Below are 17,083 nucleotides of genomic sequence, written 5' to 3'. Positions count from 1 at the left end.
ATTACACTATGCATCTGGAATAATGTATGTCTGCTTCAGTAAGATGTTATTGTTTGTATGTGTAAACTGTTATGTCATGTGCTTGTATCCCCATCCTCTGTACTGTCATACAATTGTGCTATAACTAATAGTTAATTCTTAACACTGACTGTATTTTTTTAATGCATTGGCAGATCTCTTGCGCAACTGCATAGATTAGAAGAGCTTGATATAGGAAACAATGAACTTTATAATTTGGTAAGCAATATGTGTGTATTTTTTGTATATGTCAGTGTGGTTTGTTATTCTGATGTTGATGGTTATGGGCTGACTAAAGTGAAACGGGATGCTTTAAAATTGTATAGGACTTTTGTGTAATTTCCCATGTAATTTAGTATAGTGCAACAAAGTCCTTGGAGTTTCCTCCATTTTCTTCCAGGTTATTTCTACGTTTGTTGGCCTCCTCTGAGACATGCTTGTTTTTCACTGGTAGCTTGTGCCTTTTTAGAGCGTATTAAAGTCTCTGCCAAGACATTATGATCAGTATTAAATGTACCACACCCCTGCCCATCACTAGCATCAAAAAATGGCACTATCCATGTCAACTAGGGATGCCCCAAATCCACTATTTTGGGATTTGGCAGGACCATGAACCATCTCTGTGAAGGATTGAATACCAAACCAAAGCCAAACCCTCAAAGTATGCAGTGCAATGGTTAAAAAAAAAAACTCAGCTTGTGTGTATGTGATGAAATGTCACTTTATTATAAGAATTCGGTTCAACCAGGCATGCAGATTTAGCCGAATCCTGCTAAAAAAAAAGGCTGAATCTTGGCTGAATCCCAAACGGAATCCTGGATTCAGTATATCACTAATGTCAGCAATATGGTCCTAGCCTGTGGCTTACTGGTATTTAGACTAACATTGTCCTTTTGTATAACTGTTTGTGATGTGATGCTGGTTTACAGTTCTTCAACAGCGAAAGAGTTGGTAGTTGCAAAGCATTAAATATACTTATTGGCATAGTTAGCATCTAGGATATGTCAAATCATTTTAATATTCATGGAGGGAGAAGGAGATCAACATAATAATCTTTTTGTTGTCCTATCCAGCAGTGCAGTGTTAGGAGAGGGGATATTACCAGGGCTGATTTTAAAATCCTAACTGTGTGTTTATTAAAAGGATAATACCTTTAGTAGTACCTGTAGAACAGTGATCCCCAACCAATGGCTCATGATCAACATGTTTCTCACAAACCCCTTGGATGTTGCTCTCAGTTCCCCAAAATCCTGACTTGGTGGCACGTTTTAGTTGAATAAAAACAAGATTTACTACCAAATAAAGCCTCCTGTAAGCTGATAGTGTGCATAGAGGATACCTAATAGCCAATCTTAGCCCTTATTTTGCGCCTCCATGAACTCTATGATACTTGTGTTGCTCTCCAAGTCTTTTTACATTTGACTGTGGCTCACAAGTAAAGCTGGCCATACACGCACTGATAATATTGTACGAAACCTCGTTTCGTACGATATTCGGTGTGTGTATGGCGAGTCAACCGATATCGGAGGAGGCTGCTGATATCGGTCGACTCGCCAATCGGCCAGGTTAAAAGATTTTGATCGGGCGCCATAGAAGGCGCCAGAGCAAAATCTGCCGTCAGGGCTGAATCGGCAGAAGGAGGTAGAAATCCTATTGTTTCTACCTCCTTATCTGCCGTTTCAGCCCTGAACATTAGTGGCGAAATCGCCACGTGTGTGGCCAGAAAGGTTGGGGATGCCTACTGTAGAACAATGCTGTGCAAATTCTTACACAATAATTTGTCCTTTTTGTTCTTGTTTTCAGGCTAAATTATATCAAAATGATAATGTCATACAAAAATTCTGTTGAGTTTGTGTAGCCCTTGATTAAAGGGGGGCTTCATATAAACATCTCTGCTGTAGAGCACAAGTAATGTGTTTTATTGTTATAGATGATAATCTTCAAAACAATACTAGTAATAATAAGGCGCTTTGTGCTTCTACTTAGCCATGATCTGCAAACATTTGTAATATTATAGATAAATTCTTTGTTTCAAGCAAAAACATGACTTTGAATGTTAATCAATAATATGTATTTTAACTACTCTTTCTAATTTGTTTGTTGAGAGATCTATCGGGTTAGCTAAGGATAATAGATTGTTAGAGATTCTTTAGCCAAAAAAGTCAATATGTAATGCAGTTTTTGTAACTCTTAATTCTAATATTTTCACCCTATTAGCTTAGCGTTCCCATCACTCCTGGTTTTAAGGGGCAGGTCTCATTTTAGGATCATGGTGCCTGGGAAGTAACTCTGCACCAACTGCCTCATGCATGTCCCTGATTTTAGCTCACTCATCCCACAATTCTGCAGTAGGAAGATGCTTTATATGGGTGTCCCCATATTTTACTTTAAAAATATGTTATCCTTATTTCAGCTTCAGTGTTAACCCTAGCTTGCGTGCAAGTGTGCTTATAGAATCCGTGGTCCGGAATATACTTATTTTTCTTGTTGACAGGTAATAGTAGTATAAGGTCTCCTTAAAAAGCAGTCATACAAACCACTGTCAGCAAGTTACTTATAGGAGAAAGAAAGGTAAAAACTAAGTAAGCTTTATCAGAAAGGTCTATGTAAATACAGCCATAAGCACTCACAGAAATGCTGCACTGACTTCTCTGTGAAAAGATTTCTTGTGTCTGTAATTCATGTGCCAGAGACAAGCAGCTCTCTGCTGTTTCCCCTCCCTCAAGAATGCTAAGAACTCACCCCCCCTCCTTAGGAATGTGGATCTGAGCCAATCAGCAGGAAGCTGACTCATAGGGGCACATTTAATTATCCACGAACGCTCTGAGCGTTCGTTCGATCTTTCCAATCGTATTTTTCGCAACTTTTTCGTACCTTGTGTTTTTTTTTCGCCGCTTGTGCGACTTTTTCGTGTTTTTAGTGCGAAAAATCTGATCAGTTTTGTCGCTGTTTACAATCGTTTGGTACGAAAATTTTGGCAATATGATATTATCGTGACTAATATGATTTTTTCGTAAGCATTTTCGTGATATTTGCGATCTTCAGAAATTTTCGTTTCCATCCGAATTTTTCCCATTCGGGATTCGAACTCGTGTTTTGGTAAATCTGCCCCATAGTCTTACTAACTGAGCATGTTCACTTGGTCTGGGTGTCTGTGCAGGAGCAAGGCATTATGGGAACTTTCTTTACACAGCTCAGCATTTTTTCTTCCTGTTTGGCTTCTGAACAGGTGAAATATGGGGAAACTTAAGGGCACTATTGAGACAACTGAAGGTATGCCTGCAGCTTGAGATTAACTCTTTATTAGCCTTTCCTTCTCCTTTAAGGTCTGTATTTTTGAACCACTAGGCTTTACCTCACATATGCTATGAACATAGTCTTCTGTATTTTCTTGCTGGTATAATATATATCATGTTTTTTATTTGTGAAATAATTGTTTAATCTGACTTCATATTTCTCATTGCAGCCAGAGACCATTGGATCACTATATAAACTTAAGGACCTTTGGCTAGATGGAAATCAGCTTGCAGATTTACCTCCGGTATGTCCTATTATATTATGATACATTTTTTTTTAATTCTTAAAAAAAATCATTCTACTGAAAAAACATTTATGGTGATACCACTAAATGTGACCTGCAGATCTGTATAGTACTACAGTCATGTGAAAATGTAAGTGCAATGGCAATTTTTGACTTTTTCAAAATACAGATATTTGGTCTTCATTTCAACATTTTTATAGATAAAGGTGATGTTATATAACAATAATCTTGCACCATTTAAATTTTTTTGTCCATTGCATAATTGACAAAAAAAGAAATACAAATGAAGCATGTGAAAAAAAGTGCGCCCCTTCATTTATCAGTATTTTAAATCAGTGAGATTAAAATAAGATGCACAACATGCAAAGGTTTAGACAGTCATTTAGACCATTCATTTAGATAAACCTTAATATTCTCCATAAGTAACATTAATCATTGTGGTTAAAATGCAATGCTGTGGGCTTTGTGGAATATAGCCTTCAGTGTTCAATACATTCTTATTTTGTCCTGTAGTTCAGCAACAAATCTAAGAACGTAAGTTGTTAATTGAAGATACCCCTAAACATGCTTAAAGTGTTGCTTCCATGCCTAGAGCATAGCACATGTAGTGTGCAGTAGGCCTCAAGGCTGATAAGATCCTATTTCAGTTTCCAAAAGGGCTACTTTTAAGATGATTAAAAAGGCTCTTTGTTCATCATGAAATCAATGCTTATATGAGGTTATATAATAAAAGGTACTGTTAGCTTATATGCAGTAAGCCATAGCAACCAATCAGCAGATAGCATTCACTCTTCAGCTGTTTAAAAGCATGCAACTTGGTTGATATTGATTACTGCACCTAGGCATACTTAATGCCTTTTATTTCATACACGGGGTATAGTCATAAGAATTGAATGTTGAAAAAAAAATTGCATATATTTTGCCCCATTGACTTCTACATGAACTCTCAAGCTTGCTTGTAGATCGCAACATTTTACATTTGAGTTTTTCAAATTTTTTGTGCTTAATTAATATCAAACATTCAAGTTTTGGAAACCACCTTGTGTGGAGTAATTCAATTGTACAGGTGATTTTACTGAAATGGGATTGCAAGATGATCTGTTGAAAAGTCTCTGCTGTGGTCCCCACATGGACTGATGGCTGAGCAATTCTGTAAGATCAGCCAAACTGGATATGTATTTCACTAGATCTGCTTGAAAAAAAATTGCATAGGACCCATCTCTTGCAATGTGTATGGGTCTTTCTGGGTCATAGACTCATTGATCATATCTCTGTTTTTTGTGCAATAATGCAGGCTAATCACTTGTATAATATGATGGTGTAGCCATTTGTTTTAGTATAGTTTGACCATCCAGTGCTCCATATACTGGTATATTTGAGTGCTATAAAATGTGCAAGTAGTGTATGTTGTTTTTTTTTGGGGGGGGGGGGGGGGGATATCGGTACAATGGCATTGGTTTGTGGGTGACATTTTTTGCATAGGGCACAATGTAGACCTCCCTATTTGAAACAAGTGGTGGTCTCTATTTTTCTAAAATATGTTCTTATCTGAATTAATTTGTAACTGCTTTCCATGGTGCAGGAAATAGGACATCTAAAAAATCTTCTTTGTTTGGATTTGTCTGAAAACAAACTGGAAAGGCTTCCTGAAGAGATCAGTGGATTGAAGTCACTCACAGATCTTTTAGTGTCACATAATTCCATTGAGGTTTTACCTGATGGCATTGGTAAGTTACTACAGTCTAAAGGGAAACTAATCTTCTCCTGGCAATTTTTTTAATGAACGAGTTCACTGTCCCCTTCTCTACTAAGCATTTTGGGTGAAACAAATACAGTAACACCTAGGGTGATGTAGAGACTTATTATACTGAATTCAGTTCTTCCTAACCTTAAGGTTACAGCAGCGGACATTTTGATCTGTAGTATCAAGTAGCTGCAGTAAAACTGTTGTTGATCATTTCCTACTGATTACAAGAATTAATTATCAGACCTACAATTGTTCCCTAAAATATGCAATAGGGTGTGTTTTGAGAACTGTACACAAATACATTTTTTAATGGGTTATTAATAATCTTAAAAATGATGAAATTACATTACTAATGATTTATCAAATGAATGAATGAATATATATATATATATATATATATATATATATATATATATATATATATATAATATGTATCAAACTCAACAGTAGAAAGCACTCACAGCTACAGCATCAATCAGGTCAGTGATTTATTTCAGCATACCATCTACGCGTTTCGATCACCACAGGATCGTCATCAGGATGATAGACAGGAAGTGAAGTGTCAGGTTAAAAACCCGCAGTATCCAATCAGTGTTTATACAACATTAACCCATTCAATAACATGTGCAAAGTGTAATCAAATACCAGGTACTAAAAAAATCCCCATATGATCAAAAATAAAATAATTATCAAACATCTAGACTCATGATAATACATAAACTAGGACATATCCCATATATATCAATGTAGTAAGCCACATGGCAAAGCTCATAGTGAAATATAATTTTAAAACACATATGAGTCAATCTATCAAGACACATGACCGTGCTGAGAGCAATATTGATTGATCATATTCCCCCCCTTGCACGGGGTGGAGATAGATCCAAGCTACTGCTGCAGAGGGAGGCCCAATGGATCCGGAGACTTGACACAATTGCCCCTAGGGGATTAAATGAGATGCTATCACTATCTTGTTTTATATAAACTGACTGTTGTGTCCCTGGGTATTTCCTATATGATGGCCTTATGACCAATCTTTTTAGATAGGATTGGTTTATGTAATTTTAAGTCAGTTAATTAGCGTGATCCTAATTTAAGATATTTGATGCTATTTTGATCATCCACTATCCTAGGTGATGTTTCTTGGTCTTTATGTAGTGACTTCCTTAAATGTTTTTAAGTGTGACTGCTTTTAACTTTATAAAGATTGTAAGAAATGTTTTTTATTAGTATTGGACAATTTTTGTCCATTTATTTGTTCCCATTTCCTAAATCTCACTATGAAAATTAAATTATTTTTTACAACACGTTAGTTTTTATCACATTATAACTTTGGGTGGGTAACTTATTTTCCCTATTAGTATGTAATAGTTAATGTGTATGAGTATTAAAGTTAATGGTGATATTTATCATCTCGATTTTTAGACATGACATGTGACTTTGTCATGTGTCTTGATAGATTGACTCAAATGTGTTTTAAAATTATATTTCACTATGAGCTTTGCCATGCGGCTTACTGCATTGATATATATGGGATATGTCCTAGTTTATGCACTATTATGAGTTTAGATGAGTATGAAGTTAATGGTGATATTTATAAATTAAATTTTTAGACATGACATGTGACTTCGTCATGTGTCTTGATAGATTGACTTATATGTGTTTTAAAAAAATATATTTCACTATGAGTTTTGCCATGTGGCTTACTACACTGATATATATGGGATATGTCTTAGTCTATGTATTAGCATGAGATTAGATGAGTATTGAAGTTAATGGTGATATTTATAAATTCAATTTTTAGATATGACATGTGACTTTGTCATTTGTCCTGATAGATTGACTTATATGTGCTTTAAAATTATATTTCACTATGAGCTTTGCCATGTGACTTACTACATTGATATATATGGGATATGTCCTAGTTTATGTATTATCATGAGTCTAGATGTTTGATAATTATTTTATTTTTGATCATATGGGGATTTTTTAAGTACCTGGTATTTGATTACACTTTGCACATGTTATTGAATGGGTTAATGTTGTATAAACACTGATTGGATACTGCGGGTTTTTAACCTGACACTTCACTTCCTGTCTATCATCCTGATGACGATCCTGTGGTGATCGAAACGCGTAGATGGTATGCTGAAATAAATCACTGACCTGATTGATGCTGTACCTGTGAGTGCTTTCAATTGTTGAGTTTGATGCATTATTTTTGTCAGCACCCAGCCTTTGCCCCGATATTGGTGAGTGCCGATTCTTTACAAGACTATATAATATATATATATGTATATATATATATATATATATGTGTGTGTGTGTGTGTGTAAGAAAAGGAGAAAAAGAAGCCGCTCTCTCAGGACTTAGGTGCAAAAATTAAAAAGTATTTATTGGGTAGACGAACTGACGTTTCGGCTGAACACCTCAGCCTTTCTCAAAGTTATATAAATGCATATATAATAGAGAGAGAGAGCTGTGCCATATTCTGTGATTCTGTCCTTTTTATTCTCTCAGTAATCTATGAATCTGTGCAAGATAAAGGCAGAAACAGCACCCTCTAGTGTCTTCTTGGATTCCATGTAGTCAGTTGTAGTAGTACAGTCTGGGATCTACTTATCAAACTGTATACAAAAAAGTAGAGTTAAAATAAACCACCAACATTGTTTTTTTTTTTTATACCAGAATTTTCTCTCAGCCCCACTAACTATACACATACCAATAATATTGTACAAAACAGTTCTTGTTGCCTGTATAGTGGCCAGTTGATTCAATATCCGTCTATGGATATTGTTTAGTTCAGATATTGGGTATGTTTAAAAATGTAATCAGCCAGAAACAATATCTGTTTCTTAAGTAATAATTGATTCTTTTTTTTAAATGTAATATATTGTAACATCCAGTGCAGTTCAGCAAATGTATGGGAGCATCTGTATTGCGGTTTCACTGCAAGAGGATTTTGTGCCCTTATTTTCTGGTATCTTGTGGGCAAGCATGTATTGTATCAAACAATTTGCTTTTGTTGCAAAATGGATGAATGAACTATGTGTTCTGCTAGCCAACACAGTATTGTCGGTTTAAAATTGCAAGAATGCTACATGAAAATGCTTTATACAATTTATATTTTGCAAAGCATCTTAACTCGTTGACTTGTATTTTCCCTGATTTTATTACTGTTTTTTAAATATAGTTGTATTTATCATTTCAAGGGAAGTTAAAAAATCTGTCTATCCTTAAAGTTGATCAGAATCGTCTAATGCAGTTAACCGATTGCATAGGAGAATGTGAAAGCCTTACAGAACTAATCCTTACAGAAAACCAACTCTTGGTAAGTGTAGAAAATATATATATGTGTTGAAGTTGTAGCTTATAGATAATGATCATAGTCAATGATGTAACAAATCCCTGTGCAGTCCTAGCCTATTACTTTGTGTGTTGTGATCACATCATAATTTGTTCTGACAGAAATAAAGTGCTTGCTAAAAGCTATGTTCGATTCAGTGTCCTTTCAGGGCATGGGTAGATAATTGGGAAGTCCTTTTCCTGTTCTGAGGCTTGTTTTTAGAGCTTGGGGATTACTCATGCCAGAACAATGTTCTTTCGCCCAGTGTTACTTGCAAGCTCACTGTTCAACACAGTTGTAATCAGTTCAAGAATTCTGGCTTTTAGCCAGCAGAGTTAACTCATTTGTTTAAGTGCCTGAAGAAGAATGAATTCTTGAGCACAGACTTCGGCACTGGGCACCTTTTATTCAGGACATATGCTCTTATCAGTAATATAATCCTACTTTAGAAATGTTTTTCTTTATATGGGACATTGTTTTAGGCCTTTAAAAAATTATAATATGCCATTTATAAAAGTATTCATACGCCACACTTTTTAGAGCCATCTTTGTAACGGTAACAACATTATGTTCGAGTTTGATTTTTTCTACGATTCAAATTTTTTTGCTCTAAAAAACTCGAATTCGAATTATGGTTCAAAGAACTTGAATGTCTGCTATTAAGTGCAAAAAACTTGAATGTTAAAATTCACTATCTAAAAGCTTTCAAGTTTCTATAGAAGTCATTGGGAGTTGTCCAAGGCAAAGTCAAGCCATATATGCAAACTCAAAAAATGGACTAAGTTTTACTGGGTCTTGATGCAAATGATAAAAAAAATCTCTTTAAAACCGTAAAATTGACAACACTATATGAATAAAGTCTAATAAATAAATACAAGACCATTGAATCTGGTAAAGCAGCTAGAGTCATGACAAACAGAAAGTAGCTAGACTTCTTTGTACAGGTATCGGACACCTTATCTGGAAGCCCATTATCCAGAAAGTTCTGAATTACGGAAAGGCCATCTACCGTAGACTCCATTTTAATCAAATAAGTCACATTTTTTAATGTAATAATAAAACAGTACCTTGTACTTGATCCAAACTAAGTTATACTTAATCCTCATTGGAGCCAAAACAATAATATTGGGTTTAATTACTGTTTAAATATTTTTTTTTATTAGACTTATGGTAGGAGATCCAAATTATGGAAAGATACCTTATCCAGAAAACCCCATGTCCCAATCATTCTTGATAACGGGTCCCATACCTGTACCAGAAATGATGCAAGCAGAAGTATGCTATAACTTTATCAAAAGTAAATAATAATTTTGCAGTGCTAATCTCATTCACTAAAGCATTCATATTGTTTTCAGTGAAAACAAATTCAGTAGTGTTGAGGGTGAGGTTATCAGACAATTTTTTCCAGAAACTTTTTTAGGAGTGTTTATTTCAGGAAATTTACACAAATACATTTTAAATGGAAGCAATTTCCATACACAAATTCTGTATAGCAAAGCTTTTTCCTTTTTCCCGTCCAGACGTACAACTGCTAAGTAAAACTTTACCATATGTGAAAGGAAAAGCCAAAGCAGGTAATACTGCAAGGTGTGTTTAATCACACGACATGTTTCGGGTACACAACCCATTTTTAAATGGGTTATTAATGACCCTAGGCATTGAATTACACTGACTGTCAGATGTGGATGCATTAACAAAACACACCATCTAACTTTACATTACAGCCTACGAAGATCATATTTTGTAGGATCCTACAAAATATTGTGGTATTATGTACTGTTGCATGGTGGAGCATATAAAATCTGATCAAAATTACTTGTGGAGTTTAGCCCTTATACTATTTTCTCTATGCTCCACTATATTAATTAAGAAATAATTTTGTTCTCATTACCAGGTATTACCAAGAAGCATTGGGAAATTAAAGAAGCTCTGCAATTTAAACATAGATAGGAATAAATTAATGTCTTTGCCAAAAGAGGTGAGTAAAAACACACAATTTTATAAAATAATTTTTTCAGGAGTGTAGTGATGAGCGACTCTGTACCGCTTTGCCGAAAAATTTACGATGCTGCACAACTTCTTCTTTTTACCACGCAACTTTTTTTTTTTTGCTGCCAATGGAAGTGTCTATGAAAGTGGGGTTTTTTTTTGTTTTGTTTTTTTTTGTGGTGGAACCTGGCGAAAAATTTTGCTCATCACTACAGGTGTTTAAAGGAACGGAAAGTCATTTTGGCATTTTACTGCCAATACATTCGCCACATAGTGCCACCTAGAACACTATATTTATTCTGCAGAAAGCATCACCATACCGGAGTAAAGCTTCCTCTATTTGTTTAAGACAGCAGCTGCCATTTTAAGTAGCTTCCTGCTTGCAGCCCTAGCCGTTGGTAGCTCAGATTACACATTCCTAAGGGAGGGTGAAGTGAGTTCTTATATGCATTCTTATCGGAGGGTGGAGCAGGAGAGGAGAGAGCTGTGCAGACTCTCGCCCCAGGAGTGAAGGAAGCCAGATCCCCAACATGTTTACAAAAAAGGAGACAAGAAATCCTGTGTTTCTTTTGATAGAGGACTCTCTAGCAGCTTTTCTGTGTTTATGGCTGTATTTACATAGAGCTTTCTGATAAAGCTTTCTTAGTTTTTACCTTTCCTTCTCCTTTAATGCAATAATGGTCAAATAAAGGCAAAAGCAATCAAAGGTAATCATTTTTTGTGTGGGTTTTAGTAAGCTCATAAGATTTTGTTTGACAGGTGAATTGGCAAAAATATTGTTAAGATGTATTTTTTCCCCACTCAGATCTAAATTGCTCTTTTATGATGAGGTGGGTAGGTTGATTTTTTTTTCATGAAAAGTTGCCATGTATTTTTAGGCTGTAATGTGAAAAGTTTTGGGATGCACCAAATCCAGGATTTGTCTTGTGATTCAGCAAGAACTGTCTGGAACAAGGCATCTGCAGGAGAGGATTCTGTCTGGGGGTGGCATTAGGGGAACCAGAAAGTGCAGGCAAGAGCAGACAAATAGTTTGAATGTACCTGCTGGTGTCTAGGGTCCCCTGGGTGATCGCACCCAAGGGCTTGCTGATGGCTTGCTTGAACAAGCAGGAAGTGAACGAGGGGCTTTAAAAGCCACTTCTGTGCTCCCAGACCCGGAAACGCTGCAGAATGTAGAATTTATAATCTGTGGCATTTAGGCACTTTTATCTACAGAACATAGATTCTATGTTCTGTGGCACTTAAAGGGTTAAAGGATTTGGATTAGCACCTCCTAAAGGGTTACTTTTTCACCTATACATATAAATGTTCTACTGCTTCGATGAGAGCACCAGCTCATGAGAGAAAAGTAGGAGAATATGGAACATCTATATATTATTTTATTATTATTTGATATGTGAACTATAGTAAACAGTTCTATTTTCTATTTGCAAAAAAATGTGCATATCACTAGGTACATCAGTTATGTTTTGTTCACCAGTCGTAGACCGCTGCAATGAATTCTTCAGCCCCTTTACCTTCCTGTACCTAATGTGTGTAAATGCCGAAATAGAATTCATGACTCTCCTTTGAAACCTTAGTTTTTTTGTTTTTTTAATATTGCATTACAATATTTTGCCCTTGTTGTTTTACAGATTGGTGGTTGCTGCGGTCTTAATGTATTTTGTGTGCGTGAAAACAGATTGTCTAGGATTCCCTCTGAAATTGCAAAGGCTACTGAACTGCATGTCTTGGATGTTGCTGGAAACAGGTAAAAGTACTGTCATTGTTTTTAATTCTATTTTCTCTTATTTCTATAAAAGACTTGTGTCATAAAGGATCGGTTATTGCAGTATTATTCAGTGGGCCTGTCGCTTTCAAGAAAGAAAATGCTGCAGGCAGAGCTGAGCCCAGTACTATTGCTGCCCAAGGCAATGCTACTTGACCGGGCTCCTCGACAGTCCACCCCTCCGATTGGACCAGGGCTGTGGAGTCGGTAGATAAATACTCCGACTCCGACTCCTCAGTTTCTGATACTTCCGACTCCACGACTCCGTCTCCTCTGTTTTATATATTTGCTAATGTATTTTATACATTCATACAGTCAATGAAAAGCATGCTTCATGGTCACTCAACGTGTTCGTTTATGCACTGCCTGCATTGGGCTTTATTCTTATAGCAGAGAAGTAATTAATTATGACTGTTTGTGAATTGGGACATTTAAACTTGCTTTATTTTTTTTTTTTTTATTCCCATTTAAATTTAGTAGGAGTCGGAGTCGGTTCATTTTTTGCCGACTCCGACTCCAGGTACCCAAAATTGCCTCCGACTCCACAGCCCTGGATTGGACCCCTTCCTACTCACTAAACCCCCACTCGCAAATCCCATCACTGCCTTCGCTAATCCCCACCCCTGTTGTCACTCACTTGTTTTGCTTGTTTTCCGGATAAGGGGTCTTTCTGTAATTTGGACCTGCATACATTGTCTGCTAAAAATTTAAACATTAAATAAACTCAGTAGGATTATTTTGCCTCAAAAAAGGATTAATTATATTTTAGGATTAAATGCAAGGTACTGTTTATTATAACCGAGTAAAAGGAAATAATTTTTTAAAATGTGAATTATTTGATTGAAATGGAATATTTTGAAGGCCTTTGAAGTAATTTGGAGATTTCTGGAGAATGGGTTTCTGGATTATGGATCCCATGCCAATATCCCATTCTTACCCCCAAAGCTTACTAACAAAATTCATAAACGAAGGGGGGTCGGGGGCTGCCAATATGTTAGTATTATCTTTTTAATTATTATAATTATTATTATCTTATTTATCAGTTGTTTTTTTTTTTTTACTTGTTTTTTTACTTGTTTTTAGATTGACTCATTTACCATTATCACTGACCTCACTGAAGTTAAAGGCGTTATGGTTGTCTGACAACCAGTCTAAGCCTCTGCTCACTTTTCAAACTGATATAGAGCCTGAGAGTGGTGAGAAAATCTTGACGTGCGTACTATTTCCACAGATGCCTTCTGAGCCCAGTGGCCAAGGTAATACACTGACCTGTCTTGTACAGCATGTGCATTCCTATAGATCATGTATATCTTTATGTATTTGTTTCCCCCAAGCAACAACTTAATTCCATGGTAAATAGGGCGATAGCCAGTTTGCACTACAATGTAGGTTTGTAGGTTAAACTAGCAACAATTTTCAAGGAGCTTGCTTAGTAAAATAATAAGTAAATAATACCTGCTTATTGTTTTCTGTTGGTTGCGGAAGCTATAGTAAACTTTGCAGGTCCTATGTATGCTCAATGATGTTCTTAAATCCCACATCTAATGTCAAATAATAATTCTGTGACCCAGCATCTAACAATGCAGAGCTTTATCATTGTGTCTCGGGGTACAGCTCAATATCGTTATTTATCGTATATCGAATTTTACTGTCTGTATTAAAAGGTAATCATAATACAACTTAATGAAATGGTATTACTTGAAGGCATGTGAGAGTTTTATTCTATTGATTTTCTCTGTTTTTTTTTTTTTGTTTGTTTTGTTTTACTGTAGACAATTTACCAAGATGCGGGGCTTTTGAAAGTTTGGTAAATGACATGTCAGATGAAACCTGGAATGAAAAAGCCATGAACAGAATAAGTGCCATACGATTTTTAGATGACACGAAGGAAGAAGATGATGATGAATCGGTAACGTTTCTTGTGTGATATGCTTTATATGTGTATATACATTTATTTGCAACTAATACAGAGAGGAAAACACAGATTTTATTTAATAAATATCGGAGCCAAATATTATTTTTTGTTTATAAGACATAAACAGCCAGAAGGCCATCATTTTGCAATAATACAGTATGTGTCTCCACACTTGCCCCCCTAGTAGTTCCCTTCTTTTTTAGTGCAGATCCCGTTTTACTGTCAGTTACCTGAGCTTTAGCACCAGTTCACAGTATATTATGTAAAATTCACAATACAAGATTAGAAATCATTCAAGACTTGCATTCCACTTCAGAGAAAAACAATGCATTGTGCATGAGAATTTATTAATAATTCTCCCTATAACACCATCTTTGACAGATATAACCTCACTTTGTTCTAATGTTTTCATGATTTCCCTTGACCTCTAAGCTTTTTAACATCAGCCCAATGAGCAATGTTAATGACCCTAAAAGATCAGAAGATGGGGGGCTGCTGGGTGTTCTAAAAGTCATTGATTATTACTGTTAAAGGACTGCTGAACTACTGGACTAGTATAGTAAGGTCATTATTTATAATACAGCATTTCTAGCTATGATGTTTTAATTAAGGGCTTAATCCTTGTTTAAACAGTTTAAAAAGGCTGGACAATTTCTAGTGTTTGAGAGCTGTCTCTTCTTGGGTGGTGAAAAAAATTCTAGAAATAGCCCCATTTCAAAGTGAATTTTAAACTGTGCTATGCAGCAGGTCCTAAGCAGTAAAAGCAAAAATCGCTTGAAAATGCATCACCATGCTTTTGAAGAGGTGCAAGCCTGTCATTAAGACAGGACCCAATGTGATGCAGTTATTTTAATCCACTTGCTTTGTGGGGACTAGTAGTATTCTGCACACCCCTTTAAACCTAGAATTGCTCAGATGGCAAATGATAGAAATTGCCTAGTGTGCCATTACCATTGCCATTAAGTGTAAAATGGACAGTCTTTATGCAATTATGTTGTGCCAGAGCAGTTCAGTAACAGCTGTATCTCAACTTGAGCACTTAGGTATTACAGTCCTCTTCACTATGGCTGCAGGAACTGAAATTTAGCAGTATATTGGCTGACGTCAGTATTATCTGACCACTTTGGAAGGCATATTCTGCAGCTGGATGTTTTTAGATGTGGTTACTTACCTATGCATCTCTTCCAGATACTTACTACTGTATTTTAAAACTTTCCCCAGAGGTGCTTATATGCACAGATGGTGCCACAGTAAGATTGGCCTGAGTAAAAATGCATGTGTATGTGAATTATGGGAGGCCCATCTCCTCTAAAGTTCATTTAAAGTACCAAATTCACATTTTTTCTGTCTGTAGTAATAAAACAGCAGCTTGTGCTTGAGGCTAACTAACAGTTGTGTTAGGTTTTCTTAATTTTTAAATTATATTTAGCAGACTTAGGGGCACATTTACTAATCCACGAACGTCCGAAAAGCGTCCGAATGCGTTTTTTTCGTAATGATCGGTACTTTGCGACTTTTTCGAGCTCTCAATACGAAAGTTGCGACAATTCTCCAAAGGCATAATGGCAATGAAAAAGTCGCGACAATTCTCCAAAGGCATAATGGCAATGAAAAAGTCGCGACAATTCCCGAAATTTGTTATGGCTATAAAAAAAAAAAAGCGACAATTCGCGCAAGTCGTACCGGTTACGAAAAAGTCGCGACAATTTACGGGAAAGTCGTAACGGTGACGAAAAATCGCAAAAAATGCGAAAAAGTAGCAAAATGTTTGTTTTTCAATCCGAATTTTTCTCATTCAGATTCGTGGATTAGTAAATCAGCCCCTTAGGGTATGAAGACCTAAATTACAGAAAGATCCCTTGTTCATAAAAATCCAGGTCCCAAGCCTTATAGGTAATAGATCCCATGCCTGTATTTACAACCACCTTAAATTAAAAGTTATATTATGTCTGTTTATTTTTTTAAAACTACATCAATGCTGGTTATTAATATACTTGTATTTAGCCAATTTAAAAGTTCAGGGATAAATGCTAGGCTATGTAGCACTAGTGTTGCACTTATCATTTACTTTTTGTCACCTGAAGTTCATTTTGTTGTATATTTTTAGGCAACTCTGTTGAGAAGGGCCACTCCTCACCCCGGGGAACTTAAAAACATGAAAAAGACTGTGGAGAACATACGTTCGAACCTGAATGCTGCTAAAGGACTGGATTCTAACAAAAACGAGGTCAATAATGCCACTGACAGAGTGACCACGTCTGTGTAGAGTTCCACTTCCACATCTTACCTCCTGTGTCTTCCCTGCTGTCGAAATGTCCCTCTGCTTCCAGGATCACATTCTCTCCTTTGTTTGTACCAGAACATGATTCATCTCCCTTCCTTTGTAACCTTGTTGAGGTGCTGCTTACTGGACAGAAGTGCCTTATATCAGTCAGTTGCTTGCACCTGTGATCTCTAAATTAATGCTGTAATTTTGTATTTTACGAATTGTGTTTTAATAAGTGGTACACACTACTGCATATTTTTTAATTCTTTTACTTGGGGAATATATTGTGTATTTTTTAACTGCTGGGATATTTTATTACCAGTTATTTTTTTTCAACACACTGGTGAAAATTATATAGTTTTATGTGAAAATTATAATTTTTTTACTTTTTGGCAGCTTAACTGGTGTACAATATAAATATAATTGTATAGGAGCTTGAAAATGTGGTTTGGTGTGTTTTAATAGAGAGCATAAAGGATGGTACATATGTCAA

At 35.9% G+C, this 17,083-nt stretch overlaps 1 protein-coding gene across 1 annotated transcript in view; it reads left to right on the top strand.

Annotated features, from left to right (window-relative positions):
• Positions 1-17,083, top strand: part of lrrc1 (leucine rich repeat containing 1) — a 68,006-nt gene extending 50,923 nt beyond the window's left edge. The window contains exons 6-14 of the mRNA NM_204055.1: positions 174-237; positions 3,485-3,559; positions 5,142-5,286; positions 8,519-8,637; positions 10,547-10,630; positions 12,276-12,391; positions 13,493-13,665; positions 14,182-14,318; positions 16,432-17,083. Of these exons, the coding sequence (NP_989386.1) occupies positions 174-237; positions 3,485-3,559; positions 5,142-5,286; positions 8,519-8,637; positions 10,547-10,630; positions 12,276-12,391; positions 13,493-13,665; positions 14,182-14,318; positions 16,432-16,590 (1,072 nt within the window). The 3' untranslated portion in view covers positions 16,591-17,083. The remainder of the gene's footprint in view (positions 1-173; positions 238-3,484; positions 3,560-5,141; positions 5,287-8,518; positions 8,638-10,546; positions 10,631-12,275; positions 12,392-13,492; positions 13,666-14,181; positions 14,319-16,431) is intronic.

This window comes from Xenopus tropicalis, chromosome 5, assembly GCF_000004195.4.
Source record: "Xenopus tropicalis strain Nigerian chromosome 5, UCB_Xtro_10.0, whole genome shotgun sequence".
Lineage (NCBI taxonomy): Eukaryota > Metazoa > Chordata > Amphibia > Anura > Pipidae > Xenopus > Xenopus tropicalis.
The sequence above is the reverse complement of the archived record's forward strand: the minus strand, read 5'-3'. Positions and strand labels throughout refer to the sequence as shown.